Source organism: Ursus arctos, unplaced genomic scaffold, assembly GCF_023065955.2.
Source record: "Ursus arctos isolate Adak ecotype North America unplaced genomic scaffold, UrsArc2.0 scaffold_5, whole genome shotgun sequence".
In the NCBI taxonomy this organism is placed as follows: domain Eukaryota; kingdom Metazoa; phylum Chordata; class Mammalia; order Carnivora; family Ursidae; genus Ursus; species Ursus arctos.
This window is the reverse complement of record NW_026623067.1, coordinates 35448359-35465829: the sequence shown is the minus strand read 5'-3', so window position 1 is coordinate 35465829 and position 17471 is coordinate 35448359. Positions and strand designations below refer to the sequence as shown.

Sequence of the window (17471 nt, the reverse complement as noted above, 5' to 3'; positions counted from 1 at the left end):
AATGGCGGCTGTCATTGTAATTACCACAGTCCTCTGTTTTGAGGCACCATTGACAATGGTAATGGTATCAGGTTTGCCACTGATAAAGGTCAAATAAGCCATGGAGTTAATTGCATCTTTCCAGAAGCAAAGAAGCATGACATTAAATTTACATGCTTAGAACATCGTCTATAGTGGCTTTCATTCATTCAAAAGCTTACATAGGAGTTGCTTGCTCTGTGTAATTAGAGTATAAAGTAGAGGTATTTTTTTAAAAAAGATTTTATTTGTTTGTTTGAGAGAGAGAGAGTACAAGCGGGATGGGGGGGAAGGCAGAGGGAGAAGCAGACTCCCCACTGAGCAGGGAGCCCGATGCGGGACTAGATCCCGGGACCCTGGGATCATGACCTGAGCCGAAAGCAGATGCTTAACCAACTGAGCCACCCAGGCACCCCAAGAGTAGAGGTATTTTTAACGTCAGTGAAGTTGTATATTATGTTTGGTTCTCAGAAATTATTTGTAACTTCAGAGTTATGTGATGCTTTTCATGAAGTAGATTACTGATGATCTTGATCCCTTTGGTAACTTTAAGATTGACAGTATAGTTTTTTTTTTTTAAGTTTTTATTTTTTTATTTTTATTTTATTTTATTTTATTTTTTAAAGATTTTATTTATTTATTTGACAGAGATAGAGACAGCCAGCGAGAGGGAGCACAAGCAGGGGGAGTGGGAGAGGAAGAAGCAGGCTCATAGCGGAGGAGCCTGATGTGGGGCTCGATCCCATAACGCCGGGATCACGCCCTGAGCCGAAGGCAGATGCTTAACCGCTGTGCCACCCACGCGCCCCTAAGTTTTTATTTTTAAGTGATCTCTGTACCCATGCTTGAACTCACAACCCTGAGGTCAAGAGTAACATGCTCTACCGCCTGAGCCAGCCAGGCGCCCCTAAGGTTGACAGTATAATTTTGAGGCTTATCAAAGAACAGTGGGGTTTGGCCTGTGCTTTCTGTTTCTAGTTTTATTTCCCCTTAATTGATTACATATTGCTAGAAGTTAAATAGCTGGAAGCTTTTGACAATTACATGTTTGTTGTTTGAATGCTAGCTCTTGAGGCTTTGAAAATTCTGTAATGTGTTCCAGGAGATTTTGTGATTTCTACTTCCTTTAGTTACATTTCATAATAGGTAATCTCTTGCATAAATCTCTTTTCTTTCACTATTGCATGGTAGTGAACTTAATGGAGTATATTTGAAGTAATATAAGGGATCTTAATTTAAGCTAAAATTCAGCTGCATTTGATGTTAATATCTGCTGGGGCACATCTGCATGGCTCAGTCGGTTAAGCGTCCAATTCCTGATCTCTGCTTGGGTCTCGATCTCAGACCCTGTTCAAATCCCGCCTTAGGCTCCATACTGGGTTTGCAGCCTACATTAAAAACAAAACAAAACAAAACAAAAAATAAAGGAAAAAACCCTCCAAAAAAACATTTGCAGAAAACTGAACTGCACTGGTAATCAAATAACCTGTATTGAGCTAAATCCATCTTTGAACAGCAAATCAGCTATATTATGATTTACTTCTTTGCCTACAGCCCACAGATTTCTTTCCACATAAATTAAAAAATGCAGCCAGATTTCAGATATTAAAATGTGAAAAAACTATGCATCTTAGAATAGTGGAAAAGTGGTATTTAAAAATGAGGATTATACGTGGCTGTGACTAGGCCCAGGAAGTTTGTATGTTGGGAGTTTGAAGAAGTAGAGGTTCTATGGTTGGGGTGGCTGAGTTCCAATCCTGCCTCCACTGCTTTAGCAGGCTGAGTAACTTTGAGCAAGTTATTTGTCTCCCACCAGAATGGATGCATCATATACAGTCAAGGATTTTCTCCGTCTTATGGTCACTGTCAGAGTGGAATTGGTATCAGGTTCACGGTAGACACATAAACAAAAACAATTTGTTAAATGAATGTGTAAGAGAACTTCTACATCTCTCAGTCTTCTCATCTGTAAAAGGGGGGGCAATGATAGTAGAGTATCTAATAGGGTTGTTCTGAGGATGCAATCAGATTACACATGACAAGTTCTTAGCCCACAGGATACTGCTGCTATTATTACTGCCACTGTCCCCCTCCTCCTCCTCCTGCTCACTGTTGACTGGGGGCATTTCTCAAGGGGGAGCTCTTCCCAGAGCTTGTGTTAGTCTGGGTGGTTGTGTGACCTGGGACTTGGTGCCTAGCAGGGACAGAGAGGGAAGTAGCCTCTTGCTCCCCAACCTTCCCAGCCCCCTTGGCCCCGTCTGGGCTTCTGCCAGGGCTCAGATACTGTTCTTCCTCCAACATCACTTGCTGTTACCCAAGTCTCTGTTCTCCACTAGCCTCAAGTTCCTTGAGGGCTATGAGGGTGCCTTAGCCATCTTTGTGTCCCATGCAGTGCATGCCTGACACAGAGCCCCCGGCCGGCTCTGTGGAGCCGCTAAGCAGATATGCCCTGAGGAGTGAAGGGGCCGGGGCCAGACGCCGGCCCGAGCCAGCTGAGGTTATGGGAATAATTTTCACATTTTTCCAGAGAATAAGGACAAATGTGGGAACTAGAGGTCAGAGGAGGCATGGATCCCTGCCATTTTCTCTCCTGTTTTTCCTTTATGTAGTTTTGGTTTTAAAATTCCTGTTATTTGAGGGAAGACAAAAAGACCTGGTAGGAGTTACAAAAATCACAAGTTCTTTGGGTGGGACCCCTCCCCGCTGCTGCCCCCCACCCTCTCCCCTACCCCAGGACAGAGCAAAGGCACACCGGAGTAAGCCCTTTACAGTCACCTGTTTCTTCCACAGGGAGGTGTCTGGGCTCACAGCTCAGCCTGTGAGCAGATAGGCTGTTTACTGTATTTGCCTTTGAGACCCAGAGTTCGTCCCTCACTGTGGACAGATTCTGGGACCCAGGGGTGGGCAGGGTAGACAACCCTCCAGGGCAGACGTACTCTAAGGAGAAGGGTGATGATTCTCAAGTTCTAGTGCAGGTTTGCCACCGAATTGCTGGTTCTGAACCTGAATCTTCACTTTCTTAGCTGGTATATATGTCTCTACTTCTCAGGAATTCTCTGCCTTCCTATGAAACACCACTGATGTTTTCAGAGTGAGTACTAATGGGGTAATGGCCCACAATTTAGATACAGGTCAGGGAGATATTGGTTACATCTCTTAAAAAAATCTGTGTCATGTGTGTATTTTAATGAGAACTACCGCTTAGTTTATCTCTGCGAGATCACCTGTTTAATGTGCTGTTGTCTCCTAAACCTATAATCAGAAGCCAAATTCTGGTATCTTCTGAAAACGATCAGGCCCTTGTCTCCAGGATTATTGGTGTTGCATGGCCTCCCGTCTAAGCTCCTATCCTCTCCAGCCAGCGGTGGGTCGAGGATGCCGGCTGGAGCCCCTTGCCCAGGAGGTTAGACTTGAGTGCTTGCTGCCCAGGTATTATATCCAGTGATCGAGCAGGTGCATCCCGCTGCCTCGCCAGAGCTGTTGGAAGCCCCACCTTCCTGTGAGGTCAGTAGTTAGAGTTGCCAGCTTCTCAGCTTGCAAACAACCATCTGGCCTGGTCCCTGGTCACAGCGTTACTCCTTTTACTGTTCTCCTTTGGAAAGTGCAATTCAGTAAGCACCTATGAGCCAAACACCACCAAAAATCGACCTTGACTGCCCACTCTTCCCCGGGTGTATTTCACTCATCTTTTTTTTTTTTTCAAAGGGACATTTGTATTGAAGTAAGTTCACAGGGACGTGAACAAAGTGAAATACGCACTGGACTAGCACACAGATCCAGTAATAGAACCCCGGAAGGCCCTTCCTGGCACTGCCTCCCACCCCGAGAAGCATAATTACCATTCTGACTTCTCATGGGTCAATTTTGCCAGTTTTTGAACTTTGTGTAAATGTAATGCTGGTGTGTGTATGCTTTGCACGTGACTTCTTTGGCCCAGCATGCTGTTCAGCGCATCATTTCTACTTCTTGCACAAACTGCCAAGTCAGAGACTATTGTTCCCATTTTGCAGAGGAGGAAACCAAGGCATGTTGGCAGTAGGTAGCTTTATGATTTCAAGCTGACTTTGCCTGCCAGGCCTCTGCTCTCTATGAACGCATGCCCACCCTGGTGGGGAGATGGAGGTGAGTGGCACTTAGGACATTTTTAGAACTTGCAGTCTGGGTACAAAACATGTATCATGTGGCAGAGAGAAGTAGTTGCCTATAGTCAAAGTTCAAGGAAAGCGCCCTGGGGTGTTTTATTCCAAATTGTTAGGTGGGGAAGACCTCCCAAAGAGGGAATATTTTAGCTAAAATTTGGAGAATAAGAATGGGATTTTGGAAAGCCATTCAGGCCAAAGGGATTGTAGCAATACAGATGTGGAAGTTTGGGATACCTTATTCTACTTGGGGGAATGGTAACCGATGTGATGAGAGTCCAGGATCTTTGGGGGGGTTCATGGGAGATGAGGGTGAAAATGGAATAGGTTAGGGGGTGAGGCCTTTCTTCTCTAGGTCAGTATTTACCCCACTGTGTGCTGTAAAACTGCAATGTTTGTGCGATGGTCTCAGGTCCGACACATTTCGGAGACAGTGGCAAACACAGGAACCAGGTTAAGAAACTGAAGGACTTATCAGAGCTTTTACATATTAATGAGCTTTATGAATCTCTGAAGGAGATTTGGGGGTGTGTATGATGTGTTCTCCGGGCTCATTCAGTCCCAGAACCTCCTTTACTAGAGAATGTCTCCTGCCCCTAGTATTCTGAGGACTGCATTATGTGAAATAGTCTTGAGGCCGATTTTCTTTGGTTGTCCCAAATATTCTATGATTTAACTGTTGATTTTCCTTTTTTGCAGTTTTTTTCATTAGTATTATATAATTTTTGATTATGAGACCATCTCCAGAGGATGTTTTGTCCATGGGAGTCTGGGTTGCCCTGGCCTGTGGAAGTGCCCTTCAAGGGCAGGTTTACTGATTTAGAGACTGATTCTGTATTCCTTTTTGTTTGGAGTATCCCCTGTATTATCTGGATAAGGTCACTTCAGACCCCATATCTATACGTGGTGTGAGCCTAGGGCTCTGATTTCTTGAAGATACACGGTTTTTAACTTCCCAGCCTCCAGGAGATGGTGAGCTCCCTTCCCCCTTCCCAGAGCAGATGGATAGAGTTCTTTTAGTCCCAGTACATGGGACCGCAGGTGGGCAACACTGTCCACGGAGAGCCTGTGGCATTCTGCCTGATAAGACACCACTTTGGAACCATTCAAGTCCATATCTGAATTGTATGGGCCTGTGACCCATTTTGGCCTCAGCTTCCATTCAGCTGCCAGACTTATATTCCTTTTTTAAAACACTCAGGCACTTCTCTCTTTCTTTTGACTATGGCTCAAAGCTTTATTTGTTGGTAATAGTCACTTTTACGTGTTTGGAGCTGTAGGGGAAGATTCCTTCCAACTCAGCTCCGTCCACCATCTTGACTGCAAGGCATTCTCCATCCCTGTGTCACGCTCCATTCATTTGTAGGATTGGTGCCATGAAATAGTCTTTCAGCTTGCAGGCATGCCTCTCAAAGCACTGTGCTCCAGTCCTCCTTCTTTGCAGAATCAGACTGCATGTCTTTATCTTGGCTATAGGCAGTAGTGGAAAGCTGAACAATTTCCAGGCAAGGCAATATCCCTGTTGTAGTTTTGTCATCATTTTTGTTGTTTAGATGAGGTCACATACTTGGCACTATGCTATCATAGGAAGAGAACCATACACCCAATCATTCCTCCTCTGACTAACTTATTCATTCTCTCAGTAAATATTTATTGAGTGCTTTCTATGTGGCAGATAGTGTGTTATTCACACGAGAGACATTGGTGAACAGATCAGTATAAGATCCCTGCCTTTGTGGAACTTAAAATCATATGAGACAGATAGATTTTATAAAAATATGTACAGAAATAAATGTATAGCTACAAACTATGAAATGTGCTATGGACGAAGTGTGGATTGAAATCCAGGGGTTCTCATTGCTGCCCCATTACCAATTAGCTGGGTAATGTTTGGGCAGACCGCTTCCCCACCGTCTGCCTCGATTTTCTCTTAGATGAGTGACTCTTGCTGTTCCCGGGGCCCTTGTGGGTCTGAGATGGACGGAAGACAAGAAGGAGCTGTTAAGTGCCCTATAAAACCTTAAGATGATGGGACTGTCAGAAAGATGAGTGCAGCTGAGTGGGTTTTCTAGAGTCTGAGGAGCCTTCAGACCAGGAAATCTCCCAGCCAGTGTTAATGCTGGTAAATGTTTAACAATGGGCTCTGCAAAAAAAATTCTGAAAGCCCTGTTTGTTTGCTGATTCATTTGCTAATTTCCACGGTGTAAATATTTCCACCAAGGCTGATTTCAAACTACCAGTGTAATGTCGCTAAACACCAAGATGGGAAGAAACATGGATGATGAGCTCCAGCTCCAGCATACCACTGCTCCGGACGGTCCCTGGTGTGGTGTGGGACAGCGAGGTGGGGGTCTGGTTCACAGAAGTCCTGTTAAGCTTCAGTTGAAGAAACAGCAGAAATCTGACAGAATCATTCCTGTGTCTAGTAGTGCAGTCTTTTTTTTTTTTTTTTTCAATTTTTAAAAAGTAAGCAGGGAGCCCGATTAGGACTCGATCCCAGGACGCTGGGATCTTGACCTGAGCTGAAGGCAAGCACATAACCAATGAGTGACCCAGGCACCCTAGTAGTGCTGTCTTCTTGATTGAAAATCATGGCAGTGAATTCAGCAAATGCTATTGGCTCAGTCCCTGGGAAACAAAAGAGTATCAGGGAGGGGGATGTCCTAAGAGCACATGGCGGGTATACTTACGATTATGGGTTTAGGAATGTAGTTCCCCAACTCAGTGTTCTGTGCAGGTTTTCTAACTAATTGTGCTGCTGAGATGCAATGTTGCACAATGTTAGAACTCTGGAGTTAGAGGTGAGTTCACATCCCAGATCCACTACTTCTTGGCAGTGTGACCTTGGACACTAACCTCTCTGAGGCTGTTTCCTCATCTGTAAAATGTGAACACTGATACCTACTTCACAGGATTTGGGGTGCATTAAAGGAGATCATGCTTGTAAAATGCGCAGCACGGTGTCTCTTGTTATTAAAATTAACCTTTCTCAAATCTTGAGTAACAAATTAAGTCCATGGGCAGAAACCTAGTTTTTTCCCCTGATTTTGTCAAAATTGGCTGCTTTTCCTCCATGCTCTGCTTTGCTGTGAATCACCCTCAACTGGACCTTTTTCCCTTGCCAACTCACCGCCCTGCCTATTTTTAACTTAAGTCCCCCTTCTTGATTTCCAGAACACATTTTGAAAGCAGGTGTCAGTGCCCCAGTGCTCGGCACTCTCCTCGCTGGGTGCAGGTACAGTGTGGCGTGGCTGCCTGCCGCACTGGAGGGGTAGTAGGGGTAGGGGGTCAGCTTCATCTGGTGTTCTGGCCAAGGCTTGTGCTTACATTGGAAGTGTGGGGAGCCAGAAACTATGAAATTCGATTTTCTCCATCCTTTCTCTGCCTAGCGACCTCGTAGCACTCAAGAGATTGGTTTTGGAATATGAAGCAGTGAGGAAATGATGCTCTTTCTTTGTTGAAAAGTAAAACGCTAAGCCTGCCTTGTGGCAGCTGCTTTCATTGTGGGATCCATAAAAAGTGTTTTCATCTGAGTAGACATCACCCTGTCCTGTGATCAGAGCCCCAGGGTTTCTGCTTAGATTTCATAGACCCGGAGTTGATAACCTTTTCCTCTAAAGCACCAGATAGTAAATATTTTAGGCTTTGTGGCCATAGAGTCTCTGTTCAGCTGCGCTGTTAGAATGTGAAAGCAGCCACAGACAGTATGGCTGTGTTCCAGTAAAATTTTATTTATGAAAACAGGTGGCAGGCTGAATGTGGCCTGTGGGCTGTAGTCGGCAGCCGCTGCTGTAGGCCTGTGACAGGCAGCTGAGATCAGTGGGTAAGAGCATGAGTGCTGACGTTGGGTCTGGGTGGACCCTAGCCATGCTGCTCTGTGGCTCTGGGTTTGGGCGAGTCACTTACTGCGGGTTCAGAGGATCTGCTCCCTGGGTTCTCATGGGAGTCCAGGCCGCCAGCGTCCACGAAGAGCATGGCACAGGGCTTGGCACATGGTAAATACTGGCCCCTGCTGCTGTTACCCGTTGCCCCCTGGTGTTGGTCAGTCCCTTAACAGGAGGCGGTCTTGAGAACAGTTTTAGGCACATTAAAGGCTAGAGCTAGTTGAAAGTTTATTGGCTTGTTTATTTTCTAAGCATGGAGCCTCGATGAAAAAAACGCGTGGCCTTCTCTAGCTGCTGAGAAGGTCACCGTCGTTGCCGAGCACTGTGGTTTTCACAGCTGAGTAGGTAAATAGTGCAACTGAGCGGAACCAGTCAGACAAGTCAAGCCAAAAATAAAGATAAGGTTAAATATCGACTTTATTAGACTCAGCTTGCTTTTTAGCTTTTTATAACGAAGACGAAGCTGGTTGATGGGGAAGGGCATGATCAGGAAGTCTCACCTCCTCAAGGACTTGTGGTTCATTCTTCAGCAGAGATTTGTCCCCAGACCGCCTGCTCTGTGCCCGGCATTGTGCTTAGGCGGCTTGCAAGAGCCCCCAGTCTAGTAAAGCAGGCAGAAGAAAGTTGCATAACCACATTGCAAGGCAGAACAGGACTGTGGCTGCCCACCACCTAATCCAGCACGGTCAGACTTCTCCAGCTTCTTTTGGTTTCTGCCCTGAGTCCAGTCCCAGACAGTTTCCACTGCCTCCATACATGCTTCTTCTGAACTCATGTGTCCATTCATTTATTAAAAGAATATTCGAGTCTGTATTATCTGCCATTAAATAAAACAAGGTCCTTGTTCTTATGGATCTGAAAGGCTGGCTGAAGCAACACACAGTGATTCACTGTTATGAGGGATAAAGCTCTATATGAGTGCATAATTTAAAAACAATAAACTGGACAAGGAGGATTTCCATGGTATGTGTATGTTTATGTTTGTGCACATAGAGGTTATTTTTTACAGAACTGAGAGCAAACTGTCCAGAGATAGTGCTCCTTTCTTTCTATTCCATTCCACTCTTTTCTCTTCCCTTTCTGATTGATTCTTTGCCTATTTTGAGTACACCCAGCCTGACTTAAGTTTATATTTAGGAAATAGGGCTGGAGCATCATTAACATATCAATACACACCAAACTATTATTAGGGTTAGAAAAATTAGAGATTTTTTCCACCCCTGAGAGTTAGTTTTCATTCCAGCTTTACACCACATAAATTTTGTTGTCATATTTTCCTTTTTTCTTACAATTTCTTTTCCCTCTGCTTTTCATTTTGAAAAATTTCCAATGTATATTAAAGTTTGAAAGCATGCACATTCATATACTCTTAACCTAGATTCACCAGTTAACATTTTGCTTCATTTGCCTTACTTCTCTCTCCACATATTTCAACTTCTCTTTGCTGAACCATTTGACAATAAATTGGAGACATGGTAACATTTCATCCCTAGTGTTGGAGTATGCACCTCCTAAGAACAAAGAAATTATCTTTTTTGAGCCAAAAAGCCATTATCATACTAAAGAAATTTAACACTAATACAATGATGTTAGCTAATACATAGCATTCAAATTTCCTAACGGTCTCAAAACAGTCCTTTATGGCTGTTTCTTTTAAATCCATGATCCAGTCAAGGATCATGCATTGCATTTAGTTCTCATGTCTCTAAATCCTCTTAATCTAGAACTATCTCTCTGCCTTTTTTTTTTTTTTTGTCTTTCATAATATTAATGGTTTTGAAGAATTCAGGCCAGCTGTCTTGTAGAACTGCAGAATGTTCCAAACGTGGAGTTGTCTGTTTCCTTACTGTAAGATTCAGGTTAAACATTTTAGGAAGAAACTACTTTAGGGGATGCTGTGTCCTTCCCATTAAGTCACAATCAGGAAGATGTTTGTCCTGTTATTGGTGGTGCTAATTTAGGTCATTGTTCAAGGTGGTATCTGTCAGATTTCCCCATTTGAGGCTGCCGCCGCCCCTGCCACCATGTAATTAGTAGGTCATCTACGAGGTGATACTTGGAAAACTGTATCCTGTTCCCCGACAATTTTTCATGCAGTGATTTGAGCATCCACTGATGAATTTTGCTGTATCAGTTATTACATTGGTGGTTGCAAAATATTTGTTTCTGTTATTCCTTCTACCTTTTATAGCTGGCATTTCTCTGTGAAGAAGAGCCCTTCCCACATTTTTGAAAGTATCCTTATGGATTCGTGGATTCTTTTTAGTTCATTGTGTTATGATCCATTACTATGTTTTCTTTCATTCTGAGAATGTTTTATTTATTTATTTATTTATTTATTTATTTATTTATTTATTTAAGTAGGCTCCATGTCCAGTGTGGGGCTTGAACTCACAACCTTGAGATCAAGAGTCTCATGCTCTGCCAACTGAGCCAGCCAGGCGCCCCTCTGAGAATGTTTTTTACTGAGTTATAACTTAGGCGCCATGAAATGTACAGATGCTACATGTACAGCCTAATTAGTTTTCACAAGTGCATATGTACTTGTAACTCCCACCTTGTCAAGATACAGAACATATCCATTCCCCCCAGAACTTTCCTTTGTCACCTTGCCAGTCATTCCCCCATCCCGATTCCCCAAGAAGCCTGAATCTAATTTCTTCGTTATTCTCTTTGATGTTTTGTCCCAGACGTTGGCAACGAAAGCCCCGTTTATTGGTTCTGTGTCCGTTTGACGTGTCCATCTTAATCTTCGAGCACTTTCTTCGTTTCTGGCACAAGAAGTTGTTTTATTCTTTTTACCAGCTGAAAATGTCCCATAGTATGTATAGTAGTTAAATAATTTTTCCATTAGTGAGATTTAGGTTGTTTCCCTTTTTATTTTGTTAGAAAAATGACCTAGCAAACATCCTGGAAAAACATATTCTTTTGTGAGCACCACCTTTGTATTTTTGTAGGCTAGATCCTAGAAGTGGTACTTCTAGGTCAAAGAGTATGCACATTGAAATATTTGATTGGTATTGCCAAAGTCTTCCGTCCCCTCTTAAAAGCTGTGTTAATTAAATTTCTAGAAATAGTGCCCGTTTCCCTGCAGCCTTATCAACATTGAATTTTATCCGTCTGTGTATATATGGTGGCGGTGAGTGTGGTTTTGGACATTTTCTTGAGCACGGTGAGCATCCAAACCAGAGAGCCTCCTTTTTGTTTCTGAGCCCGATTTCCCTTTGTAAAGAAATGAAATCTCTCCTCAAGGGAGAGGTTAAACCAAGGAGAACTTTTTGACAGAGAAATTCTCTGTCATTTGCTGACACACTATTTTACAGCCAGCTTTTGGGCAGGTGATATCCTGATTGTCTTGATTCTGCATTAACCGCACCTGGGAGGTGAACGAGGAGAGGGGTGTGTGTGAGGGGCGTGGTGGCCTTGCCCCCAAGGCTCTGGTCTTCCTGCACAGTCTTTATAAAATTTGGTTGAGAGTTCCTGCTTTCTATTTCTATCTTTAAGTAACCTTGAGACCTGATCTTTATTTTGCAGTGAACCTTGGTGCTGCTGCGTTTGGGGTAGCAGGTTTATTATGACCCGTGTGTGTGATATCACTCTGACGTCAGCTAGCAGACAAAATCTTTCCATTTTTCTTTTATTATAAATATTGAACCTTAAGTTAACCACCTTCGTGGATGATTTGGACGTTGGACATTTTTTTTTTTTTCAGATTGAGGAAATTGTTTAGAAGCTCTTCTCTCTGCCACAGTTACCTGTGTTGATTTTCTTGATAGGTATTTGAAGCTGTGATTTCATGGATCAATTACGAGAAAGAAACCCGTTTAGAGCACATGGCAAAACTGATGGAACATGTCCGACTCCCTCTCTTACCGAGGGATTACCTGGTCCAGGTGAGTGCTGTGTGAAGAACCAAGGGCTTTCCTGCTCCCGCAGGCCTGTCGGAATAGCAGCGAGCAGCCCTGGTTGTATGGGGTGGTTGAGGAATTTTATGGGTCTTTTTAAGTGTGAAGCATGGTTATGTAAGGGTCTTTTTTTTTTTTTTTTTTAACATTTTTATTATAGAAGTATAGTTGACATACAATGTTCTGGTAGATGGTAGTGTGAGGTTTTAAGAGTGTAGATTTGAGAATAAAACACTTAGAGTTTAGTTCATGCTCCGCTGCTTGTTAGCTTTGAGTTTTTATTTGACCTCTTCAAGCCTTAGTTTCTTCTTTGACAGAAAGGATATTATAGTAGAGCCCCACAGGATTGCTATGAGGACCGAAGGAGTTGTAAATATGCAAGTCAGGTGTTTAGAATGGAGCTGGGGATAAGAAATGTTCCCTGGAAGTTAGCTGCTTTTATTGTAGGGAACCTAAGCAAGGAAGGTCATTCCTATATTGCTATGTTCTCTTTACCTTCATGTGAGGCAACTTGGAGCCCAATTCAGAACTGTAAAAAACAGCTTCTCACAGGTGCCTGGGATCCTTATTGCCTGTACTTCCTCTGAGGAAGGAAAGAAAATTAAGAATTATGGGGTACCCCTGTGGTGCCACATATTTAATCCTTATTACAACCCTGTGAGGCAAAGATAACCCTCTTTTTACAAGTCTGGGCCTTGAGGTTTATGGAGGCTGAGGATTATTTGGCAGTAGAAGGCAGGGTCATGATTCAAATCCAAGTCTGATGACCTGAAGCACCTTTCACTAAGCAAGTTGTCACCTTTAATCCTCTCTGTTCTGTTGATCCATTTGCTTTAGATACTCTTGTAAGTGGGCAGAGGGTAAAACTTAAATATATGCACAAAACTAAACACCAAGGTAGTAGGCCAACCCTCATCTGATTCCAAGAAGTTTCTGGAAGGAATGGAAGTTGTGAAGCAAGGATAAGAGAGAAGGTTTAGCAAGCCAGTGGCCTAGCTCTGTCACTTCCCAGCCATCTCACACTGGGCAAGCGCTCAACCTTTCTCAACCTCAGTCTTCTCATCTGGTAAAAAGACTATCTGCCTTTATAGGATTGTTTGGGGATAGAATTATTACAGAATTGTTTGGGGATACAGAAATTATTACAGAATTGTTTGGGGATAGAGTATTACAGATAATCCACATAAAAGCTGCAACACTGTGAGTGAATGCTAGCTGATATTACTACTGACTTGATCATGGATGCTACTGGGAGTAGCGGGACAATATTGTATCCTCACAAACACTTGTAAAATCATCAGCTTGTGACCCTGTTGACCATAGGTCTAATGGATCAGTGAGATGTTCTCTGAATTTCTGAACCTCAGTCCTATTCTCAGGTACCGAGGCATACACTTGCGAGCCCTTCTGTGTGTCTTGCGTTTTACAGTTTGGATGGTACCACTGCCCCCTGGTGGCAGCATATCCTTCCTGTAGGAAAGGTTCCCTAAGCAGTGGGACTGAACTGGCCTGAGCTCCCAGTGGCGGAATCAAACCTCCTTCTGTCCTGTGGGAAACTGACCAAAGGTAGATGTGGACGTCTGGCCTCCAGCACAGCATCACTTCCACAGGAAGGGTGATCTGTGGGCCTGGGTTCCAGGGAAAACTAAAGAGACCTTAGAAACCCTTGGTCATGACCTCAATCAGCTGTCCACAACTGAAACTACTAGAAAATAGTTCTTAGGTTATTATGGCAAAGTAGGGTTTAGATCTGGAGAAGAAGCGGGGTCAGAGGCAATGGGCATGAGCACTGTTGTGTGGGATCCCCCTGACCCACCTTTTCAAAGGACTCTTTTCAGAACACCCCTGGAAGAGGATGTTTCATTAACACTAATTCGACCTTGAAATTTCAGACTAGTATAACCTGCTGCCATGTGGCCGATCTTGGTGGGTGAGGACACAGGGAAAGCCCTGAGCAGGCCCGCATGAATGCTGATTTCCGGGGAAGGTGTTTTTATTTGTTTTTTAACCACTAACATTTATTAGGCTTTATTAAATATTTTGAAATGTTGTAGAAGTGTGTAATATGCTATATCTTTAAAATTTTTAAAATTGTGATTATATATATAAATATATATAACGTAAACTTCATCATTTTGACCATTTTTAAGTGTGCAGTTCAATGTACTAATTGTATTCATGATGCTGCACAACCATCTCTATATCCATTCTTAAAACTTTCTTGTCACCCCAAATTGAAACTCTGTATGGTGAAGCAATAACTCTCTGGAGGAACTTTTCATTCAAGTTGAATTTATTCTTTGGGAGAGGTAGCTGTTTATGCATTTCACCTTCCATCCAGGCTTTTGAAGATATCTTCTCTTGGGGCACCTGGGTGGCTCAGTCAGTTGAGTGTCTGACTCTTGGTTTCGGCTCAGGTCATGATCTCAGGGTTGTGAGATCGAGCCCTGTGTCAGGCTCTGCCCTCAGGGCAGAGTCTGCTTGTCCCTCTCCCTCTCCCTCTGCTCTTCCCCTTGTTTGTGCTTTCTTTCTCTCTCTCCATCTCTCTCAAATAAATAAAATCTTTTTTTTTAAAAAAAAGATACTCTCTCACCCTTTTTAGTTTTTTTAACTGACCCTAAAAGCTTACAATTTGTCCCAACCTGGGTCAGTCCCTCAGTGAGGGTGGGGTGAGTGGGGAAACCTTCCCCTAAAATGGAGTGTTCCTGGGGATCACCTCTGGGGAAGGAGGTGCTCAGTGATGACAGAGGCCCTGTCATGCCAATCCTTTTCCTGCCAGCTCCAGTGCTGCCCGGCGGGTGATGGCCTGGCCACATTTCCATTCCTAGCTACAGGTGAGGCTCAGTCAGGCCTTGTGCATGACCAGCTTGAGGGCTGAGGTGGGGAGGCCCTTCTCCTTCTCTGACTGGACTTAAGTGTCTCAGAGTCAGAACCCTTGTCTTGTTCACCTTTTTCTTCCCAGAGTGTAGCACTGGGCTGCCCAACCATGAGACATTCGATCTTTGTTAGCTGTTGAATGAAATGGATCTCTCCTGCTAGCTCCTAAACACTCCAGCAAAGAAAATGTGAGGTGGCCTCTGAAGACCACACTACCCCTTACAGATATGCCACGGGGCAGTCTGACGTAGGCCGAAGGACAGAGATTTGAGAGTCAGAGCACCGGCATGGTTTCCTCCTTGTTCTTGCTCATGAGATATTTCGGCGATTACTTGCTGAGCATCTGCTTAGGTCCACAGCTCTGCAGTATGTGAAGAAGCCATAGTCCCAGCTTAGATAGGGTCCGAGATGAAGTCAGTAGGTGGGACTTTTGTGCAGGACATTCTTTCTGCTCTGATATCGCCGCTCTGTTATAGAGCACCTTACTGGTCAGTTTTGTCCCCGAGGCTTTCACTGTAAGAAAATGGATATGAATTCTTCTTGACTGTCACCTTTTTTGACTCCATGCCTCCAAAGTTTGGCTGATGGATCCTGCTCTCTTCCTCTTTCCCTCCCTCTCTTCTCAAATGTCTGACCATTTGCCCTAAACATTGTAAGGCACTCAAACCAGGAGGAATGTGGGATGAAGCCTTCAAGACAGCTAATTGTCTTTGTTTTGCACAATTCCATTTAAGCCTACAAACTAACATAACAGACACAGCCAGTGAGGTTATATCTCTGTCTGTTTGATGCCAAAACTTAACCACTTACTCCACTGGTGTTCTTGAAATGCAGGAGGTAGGCACTCAGTTGTAAGTCTGTGGTCTTTCTTTTGGAGTCTGAGATGATGTGGTGGGGGTTTAAAAGAATGTGGGAATACAAGGATGACTCAGCCTGGGGAGGCAGATTGGGAAACGCAGCTAAGCTCTGCTCCTGGATTACCTGTGGGTTGTTACCTCCAGACGGTTGAAGAAGAAGCTTTGATAAAGAATAACAACACCTGTAAGGACTTCCTCATCGAGGCCATGAAATACCATCTGCTCCCTCTGGATCAGAGGCTCTTGATTAAGAACCCGAGGACCAAGCCCAGGACTCCAGTCAGCCTGCCCAAGGTAAGCCCCAGCCCAGTCAGTGCCGGCAGCCGGGACTGTGTTCTGGGCAAGTGGCCTTCCACTCCTGCCTCCCAAGTCTTTCCTCACCCATGGCTGCCCTGCTTCTTGGTTGCATTTATGACCTAGGAGATGGAGTCTGCTGGTGCCTTTTGAATCTGCTGGTACCTCTCTCTTCCAGGGTCTTCCTTTCCTAAGAATTTCCAGGTAACCTCCAGAGTCACCAGGGAGTTTTGAGAATAACTCAGAACTCTTCTCTCTCTCTCCTCCTTTTTTGGTCTGGGTTCTATTTCTTTTGGAAGCAGAGGAATGGCTGGGTGGCCCTTGACTTAGTGATGGTCCTACCAGTCCTCTTTCTAGGCCATTATTTGAATCAGAATAGTTCTAGTCTGGTTCTTTCTCTCACTGCAGAGCTCTACAGAACAGTTAGGGCCTCCAGATGTGTACTGGCTGCTTGGTTCCTTGCAAGGTCCTTCCCCTGTCTGGTTCTCCTGTCTTTCATCTGCAGAATGAAAGCTCTGGCACTAGCTGGTCTCTATAGTCCTTCCCAGTTTGGCATTCCAGTAGGCTCTCTAGGAGCCTAACATACTGACATCTCAGGAAGGGTCCCAGTCACCCCAGGAGGAAAGGTGAGCAGATTGGAGTGAGTTGGGTTGACTCATTGACTGCACAGCAGGCAGCACCAGGGAAATAGTTAGTTAGGCCTTTGCTTTGTCCTCCCCCTCCTCCTCCCCCTCCCCCTCCTCTTCCTCTTCTTCCTTCTCTTTGTGGCTGGCTGCCATACTCCTTGCCTGCCGCTTCCAGGAAGGTTTTCAAAGTGCTAGAGGAGCATGTTGTCCGAGACCAGATGTTTGGATTCCTTGAGGTCTGTGGTTTCTCTCTGCTCTGTGCCTCTGGGTCATGGAGAATTTAGTGAGTGCAATGTGAACAAAGGTTATACATACCCCAGATAAGAATACAGGCCGCTGACATTTCCTGAGTGCTGCTTCTGTGTCACACAGTAAGCTGAGGTCTCACACGTACGTCTCTCTTTCGTAATCCTGTCAACAGCCCTGTATGGGGGATCAGGGATCCTAGCTCTACACAGAGGAGACTGGAGGTCAGAGACATGAAGTGACTTGCCCAAGGACAACACAGCCAATGTTGCAGAACCAGGGTTTGAACTGTGTCTCTCCCCCCTCCAAACCTGTTCTGTGAACCCACACCATCCTGCACCTGGCTTCATCTTTGTAAACCTGAGCCTGTATACCCACCTGTCTGCTTCCCGTTGCCTCGTGCAGGTTGGGAGGGGCAGCCGCAGGGCAAGGGCCTGGGTCCGGCTGGCCGTGCGCCTTGCTGTGTGCTGACACTCAGGTTTTACTTTATTGAAGTATTGCATTGAAACTACTCCATATTTTTCAAAATGAAAATAACTTCACTTCAATTATAGAAATATATGCTCATTGTAGACTATTAAAAGGTACTGCATTTTTGACATACAGTGAAAATCACCCGAAACTC

At 44.3% G+C, this 17471-nt stretch overlaps 1 protein-coding gene and 1 non-coding gene across 3 annotated transcripts in view; one reads left to right on the top strand and one right to left on the bottom strand.

The window, feature by feature from the left end:
• The window catches only part of KLHL3 (kelch like family member 3), a 116859-nt gene that overhangs the window by 64687 nt on the left and 34701 nt on the right, over positions 1–17471 (top strand). For both annotated transcript variants that reach the window (XM_026508046.4, XM_048220850.2), the window contains 2 exons: positions 11818–11934; positions 15825–15974. In XM_026508046.4, the coding sequence (XP_026363831.1) occupies positions 11818–11934; positions 15825–15974 (267 nt within the window). The remainder of the gene's footprint in view (positions 1–11817; positions 11935–15824; positions 15975–17471) is intronic.
• On the bottom strand, positions 10412–10484 carry TRNAK-CUU (transfer RNA lysine (anticodon CUU)). Its single transcript has one exon. It is a non-coding gene; the product is annotated as a tRNA-Lys (tRNA).